At 50.3% G+C, this 18,281-nt stretch overlaps 1 protein-coding gene across 1 annotated transcript; it reads right to left on the reverse strand.

The window, feature by feature from the left end:
* Positions 1–6,983: 6,983 nt before the first annotated feature.
* On the reverse strand, positions 6,984–18,271 carry CACNG1 (calcium voltage-gated channel auxiliary subunit gamma 1). Its single transcript, XM_081271912.1, has 4 exons — positions 17,934–18,271; positions 9,215–9,289; positions 8,124–8,261; positions 6,984–7,677 (listed from the first exon to the last, which is right to left on the reverse strand). The coding sequence occupies exons 1-4, from the start codon at positions 18,166–18,168 to the stop codon at positions 7,451–7,453; spliced, it is 675 nt and encodes a 224-aa protein (XP_081128038.1). The 5' UTR covers positions 18,169–18,271; the 3' UTR covers positions 6,984–7,450.
* Positions 18,272–18,281: the final 10 nt, after the last annotated feature.

Genomic DNA, 18,281 nt, shown 5'->3' on the forward strand with positions numbered 1-18,281 from the left:
GGCACTGAGTGGAGGACATGGATAAAGGATTGGGATGTGGAAGGTTCTAGTTGCTAGGATGATTCTGAAGAAAATATGGGCCTTACTCTCAAAGAGTTTGTCATTATCAAGGTACACAGGCCCAGTGGGCTGGCTGTTCCTGAATAGGGTAAATACTAGGATCATGAAGAAAATATCAAGAGAACAAGAAGGTGAGAAGCATAAATTCTGCACTAAGGGGCTGGAGAGCATGTCACTGCGTGATATCTGAGCTGAGTCTCGCAGAAGGAGTAGCCTCCTAGGTTAGAAGTGAGCTAAATCTCCAAGCATTTGGACTTGACTTCAGAGTCATCCACCATTGAACTCCAAGTTCCTGAAGGGCAGGACCGTAGCTTATTCCTCATTCTATCCTAGTTCCACACTTTGCCTACCTTAGCACATGATATTGAGAAGAAAAATTGTAGACAGAATAATGTCCCCATCCTAATACTTAGAACTGGCGAATAGATGGCCATCTCCGAATCCCCAGTGGGGGGAAACGGACCCTGCAAATGGAGTAAGTGAAGGATCTTGGGTTGAGGAGATGACCCTGGGTTATCTGGAAGGACCTGTGTAATCACTGGGTTCTTTTAAGAGGCAGACGGGGTCAGAGCAAGAGGAATACGTGATGACGGAAGCAGTGACTGGAGCAGTGCAGCCACAAACCAAAGAGAGCAAGGCTGTCTAGAAACTGGAAGTGGGAAGGAAGTGGATTCTCACCTGAGGCCACCAGAAGAATCCATCTCTGCTGCCATCTCGATGTCAGCCTCCTAGAACTGATTTCAGCCTCCCAACCTCCAGACTGTAAGTCTGTTATTTTAGGCCCTTCAATTGACACTGTGGCGTCAACAGGAGCCAGGGATACTCGATATTGTCTCAAGTGAAGGACAGCATCTAGGAGAGGTGAATGACTTCTCTGGGTGGGCTGTGCTCAGGACACGAGTGGCAGAGGGTGAGAAAGCTGGGCCTACCTTAGTGTTAAGATAAACCAGGATGGGATGGATAGGACCTGGAGCAGAATCTGTGAGGATTGGCTCAAGCGAAAGGTTAGCACTCAGTGGAGGGAATTCCGGTGTTTCTGGCCTGGGTGCATGAGGACGCCGTGCCGTCAGCACTCGGGAACACACAGGACAGAGTGGATTTGGATAAGAAGAGCCATGGGTTGGGTTTGGACGTCGGCACTGGCAGCTTGGAACCACTGGGGAGCAAGGTTCCTGCAGGACCCAACACGGTGACCTCCCAGATGGACTGGGTGGGAACTGTGATCCTAGGAAGCCCAGGCCCTGGAAATGAATGGAATTTCTAAGAAATTGTGGTGTGAGATAAGACCTCGAAAACACCCAAGTTTAAAGACAGGTGGCAAAAGAACGAACACTGCCAAGGAAAGGCCAGGGGAAGTCAGGAGAACTTTAAGAAAGACGAAAGCTGAGGTCAAAAGTACAAAATGGCTGGGTGTGGTGACACACGCCTCTAATCCCAGCAGTTGGGAAGCGGAGGCAGGAGGATTGCCTCAGCAAAAGTGAGGTGCTAATCAACTCGGTGAGACCCTGTCTCTGAATAAAATACAAAATAGGGCTGGGGATGGGGCTCGGTAGTCGAGTGTCCCTGAGTTTACTCCCAGGTAGTCCCCCAAAAGAAAAAGTACAAAATCCTCCAGGAAGGTTCAGTGCCTGCAGCTGGCACCTTTGAGGTCACTGGAGACCTAGGAAGGATGGGTTCAGTGATCCCTGAGATAAACAAGATGGGCTCCACTTTAAGGAGATGTTTCTTGAAGTTTTTGTTTTAGGCAATGCTGGGGATAGAACGCAGGGCCTTGTGCATGCAAGGCAAGCACTCTGGCAATTGAGCTGTATCCCCAGCTCCTCTTACATGTTTTGATTGCAGGAACCACCTCATGGAAGGTGAGTGGAGGGATCTTAAAGACCATCTAATGACCAGATGATTCTCAGTAGTTTCCACAAATGTTAAGAGGATCCTTTTCCTCTAACAAATTCTTAGGTTAGAACCTAAATATATAAGGCAGACTGATATTATACTTATCCATTATTTAGTATACCTACATTTTACAAAAAATCAATTCATTAGAGCAATGATGATATTCTCAACAACAGAAACATTCGGCACTGGAATTTATGGACTACAAACTACAGATACAGTCTTATATCTGAAATCAGACTTATTTATTTTAGTTGGGCAAAATAAGCAAGCATTGTGGGGCAGGGGTTGTGGCTCAGCGGTAGAGCACTCACCTAGCACGTGCGAGGCCCTGGGTTCGATCCTCAGAACCACATAAAATAAATAAAATAAAGGTATTGTGTCCAACTACAACTAAAAAATAAATATTAAATAAATATATATACATATGTGTGTGTGTGTGTGCGTATAAGCAAGCATTGTGATTCATAAAAATGAACTGCTTGCACTGTTTTTTTATCTGAGCAGACATGCCTGGGCCTGTAGTTTACAAAGACCTAATAATGTAGAACAAAAGTCCTAATTCATGAAACACATACAAGAAGTTAAAATGTACACAAAGAAAATGTATAGAAACTTGGTTTTAAGGTCTCCTTCAAAGACAGTTCTAGCACAAGTTTTAGCTCTTTGGAGGTCTCTAAGGTGCCAAAATGGTGTACATAACATACATAAGTACTTATTGGAATAAACTGGAGCCCAGTTTTCCTACAGCTCAGAGAAGCCTTTGGAAAACGGATCTCCCCAGAAAACTGGGACCCAGTGAGACTGAACTCTCTCCTACAAGTGGATTGTGTGGTGGTTTTTAAACTGTGAAGTTTGAGTCTCCCAAACCATGGGGCCAGGTCTTGTATTTCCTTGTGTTAAGATCACGAGAACAGAACTGGTGGAGCTGCTCTGACGCACGTGAGCTGGTTTCATCTACAGGTGAGGGACGGAGGCCCAGAGAAGTTCCACAGGCGGCCACTACCACGCCAGGCCTCTCCCCACAGCCCCAGGACCCCCGCCCTCAGTGATCTCAGTGGAATACTCCGACTGGTGGCCACGTTGTGCTTGGCCCTACTCAAAGTCCCACATTTCTTCCCTGAAAGCAGCTTACCTTTCCTCCCTCCCTCCCTTCTTCCCTCTCTTCCTCTCTCAGTTTCCCTGGCCCCAAGCTTTCACAGCGGATCAGCGGGCTGGCTGGCTTCTGCTCCCCAAGCCCTGCTTCCCTTGACCCTGTGGGAAGCAGACCCTGAGGAGAAGTAGCCCACCGTGCCATGAGAGTACCAATGGCTGTGCCGTGGAGAGCAGGCAGGACCCTGGGCCTGCACACCCCATGCAGGGCGCCATTTCTGGTCCTACGACATCTTCTACTGTTTGGAGACAGTTGAGAGGAGTGGACACTTCCCTCCACCAGACTTGACACACCCTCTGAAGGAGGCAACTACTGTGAGACCTGCGGAACCGCAGCTCGGGGGTCCTGCATCCCAGACGGCTCTGCTCAGAGCGCCACCCTGGATCTGGCTTCTGCCCACTCTCCACCTCCCCTGAAGAGGGGCCAAGAGCCCGCGGCCTCACTTACCTGCCCTTGGTCCTGCTGCCTCTGGTGGACGCGCACAGGCCTCAGATCTGTGGTGTCTTTCCTCCTTCCCCCCCTGCCTGGGAGGGTTGCATATTGTCTCGTCTCTGCCTCTTGGATGCTTCTAGGTGAGCTGCACCCCTGCTTGTCCCCATTCGCACTGTTCATCACAACCTGGCGCCCTGAGGCCCTCTGAAGTGCTTGTCAGTTTGCTCCCGGTGGCATCTGCCAGGCATGGCTGGTGGGGAGAGGCGGGTCCGCTGTTCAAGTGGGGGACTTGGAAATGTGTTTTCTGAGCTCCTTCAGCTCTCAGCCAAGAGCTCCCAGGTGGTGGCTTTGCAGACAAATTTCCCATCCGGGACCACTTCGTGCATAGAGAGCAACAAGCCAAAGCTCACAATGAAGACGCCCAACAAGTCAGCTCTTTCACACTCAGGCAAAAAGTCTCGTAGGGGACAAAGTCAAAAGAATAGAAAGACTTGCTTCTCACACGGAAATTCTTAATTAACTTTCTTGGCCGCATAGGATCAGTGGCCTGTGTGGGGATTAATTGACAGACTTAGTGGCTGCGGCTCAGTAAGACTGTGAAATGGAGGCCGGGGAGGCCCGGGAGGCTGCATCCCACCCGACTCCAGCCATCACTTAATAGATAACGCTCCACATCCTGGGTTTATGCATGCCTTGTCTCCACTCTGATCTTTCCTAAAAGCGGCAGGGTATAAATTAGAAATGAATTTGTAAATAAAATATCTGGCAACATAGGACAAGTCTCATTGGCAGGGGAAATACTGCAATGGAAGGTGGTTAAATCTTTTGCTCTCCTTGATGGGGCAGCTAAAAATTAAAAATAAAGGTACAGAGATCCTTGAAATTTCAAGCCAAGCTCTTGGGAAGGCCAAAAAGAGTAAGACATCTTTGTCCCTTTCCTACCTCTAGTACCTAGGTGGAGGCCCAATGAGCATTGGTAAGGGGTCCTGGTCAGACAGGTGGGAAGCTGCAGTTTTGGTCCTAACTTCTGTTTGTCACTAGGTGGCAGTAAGAAAGCCTTCTCTGATCCTCAGTTTCCCCTAGAGATCCCTAGAGGCGGGATGTGGATGGTGGGTACCAGGAGCTGGAGGAGGGTACAGGGAGCATTCTTGCTTAACAGAGAGTTTTAGTTTGGCAAGATGAAAAGATGGATAGTGGTTTTGCAATTAAGCAGATGGACTTCAACGAATTGTATACTTAGAGATGATTAAGATGGTAGTTTTGTTAACATTTTTAAAAATTTACTTTTAATTACATTTTAAAAATTCAAAAAAATTTTTAAAAAATTCTCAAACCTCATTCACCTTGGTGACTGAATTGCCCATCGTGGCTCAATGACCTTCCATACTTCAGGGAAGGAAGACGGCGGAGATGGAAATACTGAGACAGGGGTATGGAATACCAGGGTTTGGTGGTCATTCAATTCCCACATGAAAGAAATGAGATGCCCCGGGTTTCCGAGGCTCAGCACATATTGGGCCCTCAGAGTGGAACTTGGTTGGGCCTTCAGTTAACCAGGCCCAAGACTGACCAGCTGCCCGCTGCAGATGCCCCCCGGCAAGCAGCGGTGGGCAGGCTGGGGTTGTTTCCCTCCCGGTTGGTTGGTTTGGGTTGGTTGGTTTGCTTGCTGGCACGAGGCTCCTTTCTGCTTTGCCGCATTGTCTTTTCCTCGGTGGAGGCTGGTGTGGGTGCCACCCTGCGTGGCTGTCTGGCAGCTGCCCTCGGACCCTTTCATCTGCATCGTGGTTCCGGTGCTCAGAAGCCTGTCTCAAAGCAGCGGAAACTTGGGGCAGCCAGATGGTCTGTGTTCTGTGGATGTTCCTTTCAGAGGTCAGAAGCACAGGCATCGCGTGGCAATGTGAAAAGCACACCCTCTGACTCTGCTAACCGTCAGATAAGAATGAGGGAGCTGTGGGCCTTCCAGACGGCTGTCTGTGGGACGTCTTCCCCTTGCTCATGCACTGTGCCCGGCTCTGGGGTGGTTAGGACTCCGCTTCCCTGTCCTTCTCCTCCACCAGGAGCAGGTCAGCTCTCGGAGTCCATCTTTGCATTTTGCGGTCAGTTTCATGCTGTTGGCTGTGGGACAGAGCCAGCTGCGGCAGCCTCGGGCTGGGGTCTTCAGGGTGCACCTTCCGGGTTCCCAAGGCTTTGATTCTCTGCATTGCATGGTACACCCCCAGGTTTCTTGGATTTTTTTCAGATTTCCTAATCGTGGGCCAGACTTTCTGCTCCATCCTTAACTGCGGAGCAGGGTGGGCTGACGCTGGCCCCCTCAGGCTCCTCAGACACCCCTCCAAGTCCAGCCCAGCCCCTGAGACATCAGAGAGGACTCTTCACAAACCCCACTGTGGCCACTACCCAGGTGCCTTCCAGACTTGAGATCCTCCCTTCTCGATTGTTCTAGGCCGAGGTGCAGTGAAATAATAAACAAATGTCTTTCATAGATGGGAATGGCGAGGGGTTAATTATCCGTCTAAGGGGTGCGCGATGACTCCCGAACAAGGGTCAGCATTTTCCATAAAGGACTGAAGAGCAAGTATTTTTAGTTTTGCAGCCAAAACAGCTCTGATGAATTTACTCAAGGCTGCTATTGTGAAAAAAAGCAGCTACATTGTGTGCCCATGGGAATGGGTGTGGCTGTGTGCCAATACGATTTTATTTATGGACACCAATTTGAATTTCATATAATTTTCACATATCATGAGATGATATTTATCATTTCTTCTCCTCCTCCTCCTCCTCTTCCTCCTCCTCCTTCCTCTATCATCTAAAGCTGTAAAAACCACTCATAGCTTGCAGACCACACAAGGGACAGGGAGCCAGGTTTGCCCACAGGCTGAGGTCCGCCAACCCCAGTCATAGAAGAACCAGCTCCAGATGGTTCTCTGGTGTCCCCCACGAGGAGTGTGAGGATCTTAACCGCCAGCCACGTCTGACTTCTGTTTCCTGAAGCCTGGGTGAGTACAGCGGGGTTTGGGGGGGCAGAAGCGCACAAATGGTGGCACTCCAGGCGGCCCTAAGTGTCTAACTGCTAAGCCCTGCTTCCTGATGTTCTCTGCAACAAAAATCTGGCATCAGAAACCAGAGCCTAGTGGCTGTGCTGCTTCAGCACCATGGTGGCCCTGGATGCTTGGCCTGCCGGACTCTAGAAATAACCCCACCTATTTTTAACACCCTCGCCTAGTCAGAGGGTTTCCAGTTTCATTCCAAACAATCCCCAGAGCCCAGAGATACAAGGTGGAACTCAGAACCTCCCAGCCGTTGTCGGTTTCCCCCTCATGCCCACCCCTCCTCCCAAATGTCCCCAACATCCACAGAGACACGTCTTCCTTTCCCCTCCAGGTTCGGGGCCCCTGGGTTGTGACCAGGAATCCAAGCTATTGCTGTGCCAGGCGCAAGGAAAGAGTGAGTTTTCTGAGAGTTTTTATTTCAAACAACAGTCAGATTCTACCAGTCAGGGCTCCTGGAAGCCAAGGAGGGATGTTCAGTTCACTGAAAAGGGTGTACCTTGTCACCAAGAAGAGGGGGGCTGGCTTTTTACACAGGTGACTCCTAGACCTGGTAAATGAGCAGAGGGTGTCCTTGTAGGGTTTTTAAAGACAACTGGCCCAGCGGGACAACCTTGTTTTTGCTGGACAGTTGGGTCCCTCCAAACACCTGTGCACCTGCTGGCCCTGTTCTCTCTGATCCTGGGCAGGGCTGGGCTCACGTCCATTTGCTGTTCGCAGAGAAGCTTGTCACAACCCAGAGACAAGTTCAGAGAGGGGACGCAGTCCGTGACAGTCACAGAACGGGGCAGAGGGGAACAGGACAGATATGAAACTCCCACCTCCTCTCTGGAAGGTTCTGGGCTGGGGCTCAGCTTTCTGAGGCCTAGTGCTCCAGCTCAGCATCCATGCAGGACTCCCAGGGGTTCTGGGGCATTCGAGGCAGGGAGAAGAGCAGGAGGGCGAGGCCGCCAAGGAAGAGCAGGACGAAGGCGGCACAGGCGCATGCAAAGGACCAGGAGTAGTAGTACTCGATCCAGACGGTGTCCTCACTGTCAATCATGCGCTTCACCGACTGCCGCATGACCTCCACTGAGACAAAGATGCAGAGCCCTGGGGACAGAGCCGGGGCCTCTCAGCGTCCCAGGGCACTCCTGCTGCCACCCTAGCCTACTTCTTGGCGGGGAAGGCAGTGACCCTGCCCTGGGTGGGGAGGAACCTGCAAAAGTGACCCATCTGCCCCCCACCCTCTACCCTGCAATTCCACCTCCCTGAGCAGGCTGGCCAGACCACCGCTTTTCCTTCCTTCTTTTGCTAATGGCACCCTGGGAAGTCTCCTCAGTGTCTTGAGGATAGAGTCATTGTGAAAAATAGATGAAACAGCAAAAGCTTTCTCCCTGCCAACCCTCCTGGGGTCGCCGAGGCCCCCACCAAGGTGCTCCCGCACGGAGCTGGGGAAGGGTCCCCCTCAAGCCCTGCGGTAGGCAGGAGCCAAGCGGGGCCACGCCATGATTGGGACAGAGTGGTCCCACCCGGGCAAGGGCAGGAGCCCCGTGTACCTGCAAAGGCGTAGAACATGGACGCTGGCCTCAGCAGGTAGTCCCGCTTCTTCCGGAAGGACAGAAGTGCGCAGATGGTGCCCACGATGATGAAGCCGAGGCTGAAGATGGCGATGGCGGCGGCAGAGATGCTGTACTCTGTGAAACAGGGCAGCTCAGAACTGGGCTGCATCCCCAGTGCTTTGCCACTGCTGGCTGGACCTTTAGCCAGCTCGGTGACAGTTCTTGTTCCACACCTGGCCGAGAGGCTCGCTCGAGGGGAAAGGGTGTGGCCAGATGGTCACGGGACTTGTTCACCCCGTGTCTTTGCCGTGCACTAAATTACGGGGCTCTCCCCAGGACGGAGGCCCCCAAAGGAGGTCAGGAGGCACGTGGCCAGGAGGTACATGGCCAGAGGCTTTGTAGATGGAGCAGAAACCTCCTCTGAGTGACAGGCAGAAGGAGGCACTGAGGCGGGTGGTCTGTACAGGATCCTCCAGGGACCCCTGGAGGATGACGGAGTGACAGAGAGTGGGGTGGCCTAGCATGTGTGTGAGGGTATGGTGGGGTCACCTAGTGGTTAGTGTGAGGGTCTGTGTGTGTACATGTGAGTGTGCCCTGTGTACGAGGATCCGTCAGTGTGTGTGTGTGAGTGTGTCCCGCGTGGGCATCTGTCATGTATGTCTGTGTGGGCATGCGCTCTCGTGGGCCTGCTGTGCCCTGAGCTCCACGGATCCAGGGCCTGACATTCCTCCCAGTCCTGGGGGATCCCTTAGCGAGGGGGAGTCCCAGGGATTCCCACCGCAGAAAACTTCCTGGGACTGTGGGCACTTGTCCTGTTTCCTGGGATCTTTTGGAAAGTGTGTTCCTGCGGCAACCTAGAGCCTCCCAGGAACTGTCCCCAACTGTCCCCAGCTCTGACAAATGTGCTTGGGCCCCTGGATAGGGACACTGCACTTGCAGTTCCCTGGCATGGGAGGCGGCAAGGCTGCCGTTCAAACACGCCAGGCCAGGGCTGCTTCTCATCAGTGCTTTTCTGCCAGATGACATCCTGGCTCAGCCGCATGTGACACAGTGTCCCCCCTGCCCCGCCCCGGCTTCCAAGGCCTCACCCTTCTGAGTGGTGAATTCGAAGATCTCTGAGCTCTCACCGGGGTTGAAATGCCTGAAGTAGGAACAGTTCTTCTCTGCAAAGGAGGAAGACGCTAGTGAGTTGGGAGGAAAGACCAGTAGCAATTGGAAGCCTGGCTGAGAGAAGGTGGCGTCATTCTGCTGGGTCAAAATTTGTTCCCCCGACCCTTAGAACACCCTTTCCGCAGGACAATGGGGTTGCATAAGCAGCCGGGAGATCCTCAGGAAGCAAAGGCCAAAGGAGTGGACGGGACAGGGAGCGTGTGCTGCTGAGCCTCATCAGGCCCACAGGCTGGGGCCCAGGTCTGTCATTCATCTGGGGAACAGGGCACAGGACCAACCAGCCAAGCAGCGCCTCACCCTGGGGACACTGGGCAAGGCCTGGAGACACTGTGGTGTGGAGAGGGGGCTCTTGGCATCTGGAAGCCAGGGGATGCTGCAGGACACCCCACAATGCAGAGGACAGACCCCCACAACCTAGAATTATCCAGCACCAAATGTCAATAGCCAAGAAACCTTGTATTAACCCAAAATGTGGGTTTCTTATCAGAATCCAGGCCCACCCAGATTCACAGGGGTACCTGGGAAGCAGGCTTTTCAAAAGCTTTCAGGAGATTCTGATGCTCAGCCAAGTTGGGAACCCCTGTTCTGGCCTTTAAAAATTCTAGCAGAGGGTTTTTTCTGAGTGACTGTCGGGATGAACTTGGACCCAGGCAGGAACGTGAGAGCTGAATGTGACCTTCATGCCATTTCCTTAGACCTTCAGGAACCGTGCTTGTGTGGCAGGCCAGACAAATCCTGTCCTGGCAAGCTACTTGCTCTACCTGAGCATTGTCTTAAAAGCCACAGAAGGTCTGTGGACACCCAAAATCCGCATCTGATAGGGAAGCAGGACGAGGGGTTCAGCACAAAGAAATTCTTGCTGATTTGAACTATAGTTTCACTTTTATTTTTCTCTTTTAGTCTCTCCTCTCTCCTAACTAGATACGGCATGAAGTAGAGCCCTCTTGCTTACCTTTACTTCAGATTTAGGGAGTAGACAAATGAGTTATTTTGTATTAGTTTATAATTCTTTAAAAAAAAAAAACTCAGGTTGCTTTTTATTTGTGTGAGGCCCTTCATTGAACGTTGCCTCTGTCTTTGGTTTAAATGACATACATCTACTTTGTGAATTCACGGCTTCACCTCCAGGCTACATTGGGTTGATCACAAGGAGACGGATGCTCTTTCTTCTAGGAATGTGCCCTAGGAGCTGCCAAAGGCATGGCTTTACTGCCACCTAATCCTGTGTCCTCCTACCCATTTCCTGTCCTCCAAAGTCAGGGTTGCAACCTCTCCTGAGGTCGAGGAAGGAGGCGACACCCGGGGATGGGGTCTGGTTTAGCAGCGGTAGATGTTCCTGGCAGTAAACAGCCTTTCTCCACCAGCTTCTATATTTAAGTCATTTTCCTTTTGAACGAGTTACCTGGGGTTCCTCGCGGCCAGCCACGAGGTCAGAATCGGTGCTGCTCCTTTCTCCCTCACAGCGTTGCTGCTATTTTAGAGCATAATGCAAACCTCTTACATTTTTCAGATTATAAGCTATAGATTTTCTGGAATTGCTGCTTCAAAATGGCTCATGCTATGTCACCAGTCTCCCTGGGTCTCCCTCCGGACAAAAGGAATCTTTCTTTTTTTTTGTCTCTTAAGAGCCCATTTCAGTTGTCATTAAAAACGCTCCGAGGAGGATTGACTGGATTCAAGTGTTTCACGGTCAGCTGCCTCCCTGGCCACTCTCTCTCCACGCGTGGGGGTGGTGAGCTAAAGGCCGCCTCCAGAGTCTGGCTGCACGTAGTTGTTTGGTCCTTCTGGGTTTCGAGGTGACTTTCCCAGGAAGCATTCAGGTGCCAACCCCACAGATAAACCCCAGGTCCACTCGGGGTGGACGGGGACCATTACATGAGTAGGATGAAAAGCAAGCCGTGCAGTCGGGGCTGGGCCTGTCTGCAGGTGCCAGGCAGTGAGCACTATGTCTTCCTCGGGTGGTCCAGGCCCACCGCTCTCCTCTCCCTCTTCTCCTCTATTAAATGCCCTCACAGCAGGTGGAGGGAACAGGGTGCCCAGCGGGTGGGATCCCCTCTTCTGGAAGCCTCAGCTTCTCTCTGATGGGTCTGCACTGGGGCCCAAGGGTGGATGGGATGATCCACCTCCTCCCCTGGACTTGGCCCATGAAGAAGGCCAGTGTCCTCTACCCTGGACCTGGGAGGAGCATCCCCTGCAGGACTGTGTGGCTGCCTGAGGGGGACCACAGGCCCCTCCATGGTCCCTGACAGCCCCCAGAGGTGGAGTGGACACACTGGACCTAGGCCTTAATTGGGACAAGCCAAGTCAGGCAGCTGCCAGTGTCACTCAAGAAGGGCCCAGGGTGCTGTCAGGTGGCAGCCCCAGCTGTGACCTTGCTTTCTCCACCTGTGCCCCTTGGTCCGGGTGGGTGGTATTTGGGAAACTGCACATCGTGGACACCTTGAAAAGGAAGGACATCCAAAGAGGCTGTGAGTAGCTCCCTGGGTCAAGGTAAGGAGTTGGGGGAAAGGGACAGGGACAGTCTGGCACAGACAGCAGATTCCGAGCTTTCCTGCCCACCTTTCTCTCCACCCCTACCTCAACTTCCATCGCTCCTGAGCAAAGCTCGGGCCTCCACAGACGCAGGTGCTTCTGATCAAGTGGGCCGAGAGCCCAGCGGCCAAGAGGAGGATCCGGGAAGAGTTAGGATTTCTGAGGTTCCTCCCGTCTCCTTTCTCTCCATAAATGGCTTATGGTGATCTTAACATTTCTCTTTCTGTAAGACTGAGTGGTTGAAAGATGTGAAATGGATGAGTGCTCAAAGAAGACAGTGAACACAGTTGTCAGTCTCCCCTGGGGGCTGGCGGGGGCCGGCTAACCACGAATTCTGGCTCAGGGAGTCACAGGAGGTACAGAACCCCAGCTGGCGTGCCAACCTCAAAGGACCAGAGCAGAGGGCATGTTGACCCCAAGGTGAACTCGAGTAACGGGATGATCTGGACGATCACCGAGAATGGACTAGGGCAGCGGGTGCCGGTTAATGGAGAATTTAATATACTAAGGATAATTTGTGGGTGTGAGAAAAACCAGAGGGAGCTGGTGCCTCAGGGATTGGGAAGGAAGTCCCTCCCAGTGTCATTCATCCTTTTTGTAACGGACGTTCCCATCACTGGCCTCTCAGTGCTGTGTCTCCTCTCACCTCCACTGAAGAATTTTATAAAATAGACTGGAGAAATCCCGGGACCCGAGTCTCCGAGTTTCAGAGCACTGCTCTTTGACAGATAGAGTCTAGTTAAGGTCTCAGCCTCCAGCCAGGGCTTATGTGGATGGTGAAGGGAGCCCCTGAAATTCCTCAGGGTCAGTGCATGTGCTTTCATGAGGCCCCAATATCTGCACTGAGTCTGGAGGAGAAGATGGGCCATGAGGGTCCTGGGGACCTGGAGGAGCTGCTGTCTTTCCCCAAGGAAACAGAGCCTGGAAGAAGCAAGAGCAGGGGATGGTGTCCCTGGGGACTCACTTGGGCCTCCAGACACATAATCTCTTCTGACCACTGGGGAAGCCTCTGCTGTCATTATGAAGACATTTGAATTGACCTCAGATGTTGATCTAGTACACAATACTCCTTCTGAGGCTCTTTAGGGGCAGTGGAAAAATCAGATAGTTCCTGTACTCAGAGCCTCGAGCATCTATGGCTGAATGGGGCCTGGAGAAATCTCCTTCTTAGACTAGACTAGCTGCCCCCAAACCATGGCATGTCATAAGCTGAACTCCTCATGGTCACTTGGGTCAGCAGCATTTAGTGGAGGATGTGGGGGCGGGTGTGTCTGGAGAGCAAGGAGGCTCTGGATTCAAGAAGTGAAGGTCGAACTTCAGCCTGTCAGAGGGTTAGGCTGGGAAGGGCATGCTCAGCCTCAGTGCTTCTCCCTGTAGAATGAACAACACCTATAGGATGAGCACCTGCCTGCTGGTTTGTTGAACTTAATATAATGTAGTGATTAAGAAGGTAAAGGTTAGGGACAGGGCCTGGGTGTGAATACAAGATGCTGCACTCAGTAACTGAGTGAACTTGCTCAACTAGGTGTGCCTCATATTCTGTAAGATGAAATGACAATAATGTGGTGGATCTCATGGAGGTTTCTGGGAGAAATCAGATGAGCTAATATATGTATGCCAGTCCATTGCTTTCTGGTCTCTATCTGCTTTTGAGGAAAATCAACTGTCTATCTTATTAAGGATCCCTTATGTGTGATGTGTTGTCTCTGTTTTCAAGATTCTGTCTTTATCTTTTTTTAAGTATTTTTTTTTAGTTGTAGATGAACACAATACCTTTATCTATCTATCTATCTATCTATCTATCTATCTATCTATCTATCTATCTATTTATGTGGTGATGAGGATTGAATCCAGGGCCTCACACATGCTAGGCAAGTGCTCTACCACTGAGCCACAACCCCAGCCCCTTTGTCTTTATCTTTCAAAAGCTTGATTATGGGCTGACTAGGTATAGATCTATTTGAGTTTACATTTCTCAGGCTTCATGGAGCTATATGGATTTATAAAATAATATTTCATTCAATTTGGGGAGTGCTAGCCATTATTTTTTCATAATCATTTCTGTTCCATTCCCTTTCTCTCTCTTCCTTTCCTTCTGGAACTTTCAGAATGCACATGTTGGTATCTTAGATGGTGTTCCACAGCTCTCTGAAGCTCTATTCATTATGCTTCATTCTTTTTTTTCTCTTTGCTCCTTACATTTGCTAATCTTGGTTGATCCATTTTTAAGTTCACTATTTTTTTTCATTTCTCTTCTCAGATATCTTACTGATTCTCTATAATCAATTTTTTAAGATTTCAGTTGTTACATTTTTTAACTCCAGAATTTCTGTTTGGACCTTTGAAAATAATATTTATCTCTTTACTGATATTCTCTATTTCATGAGACACCATTCTCATTTTTAGTTTTTTAGATATGGAGTCTTTTAATTCTTTAAATGCATTTAAATAGCTGATTTGAAGTCTTTGTCCAGTAAGTCCAATATCTGGGCTTCCTTAGAGATCCGTTTACTCATTCCTGCTCCCTGACCCCACAAATAGTCCATAACATTTTAGTTACTTGTGTGGCTTGTGCTTTTTTTGGTATGAAGAATTGAAACTAGAATTACTTAACCTCTGAGGCACATCCACAACCCTTCAATTTTCTTTCTTTCTTTTCTTTTTTTTTTTTGAGACAGGGTCTAGATAAGTTGCATAGGGCCTTGCTAAGTTGCCGAGGCTGGCTTTGAACTTGCGATGCTCTTCCTCAGCCTCCTGAGCTGCTGTGATTATAGGTATGTGCCACTGCATCCACTATGTCTTGTGTTTTTTAAGTAATATGATGAGGCAACACTGGAAATCAGATTCTTGTTCTTGAGGGTTTGCTTCTGTTGTTGTTTGTTGTTGCTTATATAGTGACTGCTCTGAACTAATTTTGTGAAGTATGTATTCTTAGTCATGTGTAACTACTGAAATCTCTATTCCATTAGCTTAGTAGCTGGTCAACAGAGATTTCCTAAAATGCTTAGAACAAATGCGTCACCCTCTCTACTGAGGGGCTCTGCACATTTGAGGCATGGCTTAAACACTTAGAGAAGCAGCCTACATCTCTGCTTTGACCTTCACTTTGTACTTGTACAGAACCTCAAGATAAGGCAGAGGTGAGAATTCAGGGCCTTTGCAGATCTTTCCTGAGCATACACACAGCACTGTGCATGGCCTTCTAGATTATTAGGACTATGCTGCAGTTCTTCAAAGCTACCTCTGAACATCTCATTCTCCAGTTCCTTGCATAGCCTACCACATGGCCCAACTGTTATCTGCAGCTCAGGCAGCAATGATATTAACCTATCATCTCTAATTGTTTTCAACAAATGCCCTTGAGAAATCGACTATTTGCACTGGATGAGCTCAGAGTTGGGCCACATAATGATAGCTTTGCAAGTAAAGACTTCTAGGGAATGACCACATAGGTCAGATAATGACAGTTATCTAAGAAAAGGGTTTTGAAAGAGATTCAATCCTTTCTTGTCCCCTGTAAGTGGCTACCAGGCTGCTGATTTTCACTGTGATGGTGAGATGTTGATTTTCAAAGCTGCAACAGAGATGGGGGAAGAGGAATGGGAAATATATTTTAAATAACTGATTATTGTTCAGTAAGTCCAATATCTGGGCTTTCTTAGGATCTATGGCTGTATTCTGTCCCCTCTCCCATAAACAGGCAATACTATTTAAATTCCTTGTTAAAGTAAAAATACCACAAAACTTACTCTTCATCCTAAGAGTCACCCATTTTCTTGAACAAGCAATTCTAGATTGCTACAAGATTTGGTAGATTGCCATAATTCTGAAAACATTGATTTGACCTTTTTTTTTTTTAAACTGTTTTGTCTTTCTTTTATGGAGAAGAAGATTTGAGGGGAGGTGGTTCTTATTCTGCCATTTTTTCCCCTGATGTCACCCCCAATTAATATACATAAAGCACCTACAACTATGTTTGGCACATAGTGCTACATTTGTGTGGCATTATTGTAATTATTATTGATAATAAAAGAACATATGCATACAACTCCCACCTAGAAAAGAGTGGTTCCAGAGCATAGGAAGGACAGATGGAAAAATAAAGGAATTTCCATTTGCAGAGAAAAACAGGAAAATGGCAGGAACATGCTTTGGAAGATTATTGGGGGGAGGTAGTGCTCATTGTCACAAATGTGGGAAACATGATTCATGGCAAAGAGATGGACCGCTCAGGCTCAAGGCCAAGCGATGCCTGCTGGTCCCCTGAGGCTGGTCCTCTAGCCAGTCTGTCTCTGCCCTGCAGGGACCTTGCTCACTCGTTTGCTCATCTGCTCTGACTTTAAAAGGCAGCTGCCTCCAAGAACAGGTGGACAGGACCACAATGTGTGTTCCCATGTGTGGCCCCTGGAGAAGCTGCCTCACCCTGCCCTGCCCTGTCCAGGGAGCTGGCTGGATGATGCATCTGTTTACCAGCGTGCAGCAGTGGCCAAGGGACGTGGGCGGCTGGGCTATGTGATACCCTTCAAGCACATGCCCACGCCTGTCAAAGCCCTTAGCCCTGGGACTCAGCGTTTCCAAGACAGCTGGGTATTTACGAGTCTCTGGGTGCTCAGCAGAGATGAGCAAGGCTGGGGCTCCCTCAAGCAAGCAGAGGGGAAGAAGAAGAAGGCCAGGAGTGGGAGGTGGGGTTTGGGCTCTTTGCCCCACACCCAGTCTGCAAGATCATTGGGGTCCCGGTGCCAATTCCCTTGAAGCGGGGGTTTCAGGAATACGTGGTCAGGTAATAGAATAATTCTGAGCATCAGGAGGAATGTCACACATACCCTGGTCCACTGACACCTTGGAGACACATTCATAAGTGTGTCTCCAAGTGGATCTTATGTTGCTGAGCCCAAGTCCTGTATTTTATAGAGGAGGAACCAGAGGCTGAGAAGGACCTCATCCTCCCTGAATAGTCATCCTGGAGGTGGTGAGCAGTGGTGGCTACAGCCCAAGCCCCCTTCCCCAGGCAGTACTTTTTCCTCGAACAGGTGCTCTGATTACTATGAATCCTGAGAACTCCATGTTTGCGGAATCTCTATTCTGCAAAGAGATCAGTTCACGTGAATACCACATATTCCCTACCCCACTGCCCCGCCCTCGGCCCCAGTACAGGGATTGAATCTGTATCAGGGGTTCTTTACTACAGAGCTACATCCCCTGCCCTTTTGACCTTTTAGTTTGAGACAAGGTCTTGCTAAGTTGCTGAGGCTGGCCCTAAACTTGTGATCCTCTTTGCCTCACCTACTGAAGTCCGAGTTGCGGGGTTAGAGGCGTACACCACTCTACCTGCCTCTGAATACCAGGTATTCTTGACCAGGAATTTACCTGCGGCATGGCTGGGTCACATGGTAGGAAATGGAGGAATACTCTTAAACTCTAGCACAAGGAAATGCTGCATGCTTCTGAAGGGTCTGACTGGAGGGAGATGTACAGAAGGACCCCGGGTTCTGACAAGCAGGTGGCTCATGCCCGACCACATCCTGCTTCAGAGACCTGCACCCTGGCTTTGCTCACAGAAGGGCCTGTGCTTGGTTTCATGCTCAACTTGAAATTCTCCATAATTAGGAATAAGACACTCGGTGTTTTCATTCTGCATGGGTCCCCACAAGTTCTGTAGCTATCCTATCTACACTCCTGCCTGGAAGCCAAGCAATGAACCCACCAGTCCCCCGGATCCCACCAGCCTGAGAACATAGAGCCACCTGCCTGTCACGGAAAAGAGAGAATGGAGCTGGGACACCAATGGGTGACTGCTGCTGGGGTCAGAAGCCCCGGAGCTGGTAGACCTGTTCAGGTGCCTCTTGTCCCACCTGGCCTGCATTCTGCTCTGGATGAAAAGCCCCAAGCCTCATCCAGACGGAAGAAGCTGGAGACAAATACCCTCATTTGTCAACCTGGCGGCAGCCACTGGTACCGCTGCCCCAGGCAGATCCAACCTTCTTAGGAAGGGCCTGGTGGCTGCTCTGACCCCAGGCAGAGAAACCCGACTTCCTTCCCATGGGCGACTCATCAGGGGAATGGGAAGGGCCAAGGGGAGAGCGGGTTGGAGAGTGGGTACGTTACCCCCAAGCAGGGTGATGGCGCCACAGTTCTTGTCCTCAATGTCATCCACAGGAACGCGCGTGGTGCAAATCCTCCAGAGGCCGAAGTGGGCTGCCTCGCAGGTGGCATTGTTGTGCTCCATGTGGGGGCTCAGCACGGCCCAGTAGTCCGTCACCACGGCCACCATGGCCAGCACAATGCCCACCAGGATGCAAAAGAGGGCCACACGAACCTTCAGTGCTTGGGTCTGGGACATGGTGGTCACCAAGGTGTGGGTGCCTGGGGCAGGGGACAGCAGTATCTCCCAGGGTATGTGGCTGCCCCGCTAGCGTGGCGGCAGTGGTTATCAGGCCAGGGGTGGGAGCTAAC

The sequence above is a fragment of the Spermophilus citellus genome (assembly GCF_964194105.1).
Source record: "Spermophilus citellus genome assembly, chromosome: 17".
Lineage (NCBI taxonomy): Eukaryota > Metazoa > Chordata > Mammalia > Rodentia > Sciuridae > Spermophilus > Spermophilus citellus.

Bases quoted from the DNA above. Each gene is read 5' to 3' on its own strand.
- CACNG1 (XM_081271912.1), bottom strand. From the start codon at position 18,168: ATGTCCCAGACCCAAGCACTGAAGGTTCGTGTGGCCCTCTTTTGCATC. The intron at 8,262-9,214 runs GTGAGGCCTTGG...CCTGTTTCACAG, and splicing joins CGAATTCACCACTCAGAAGG to AGTACAGCATCTCTGCCGCC. The intron at 7,678-8,123 runs GTACACGGGGCT...CTCTGTCCCCAG, and splicing joins CATGTTCTACGCCTTTGCAG to GGCTCTGCATCTTTGTCTCA.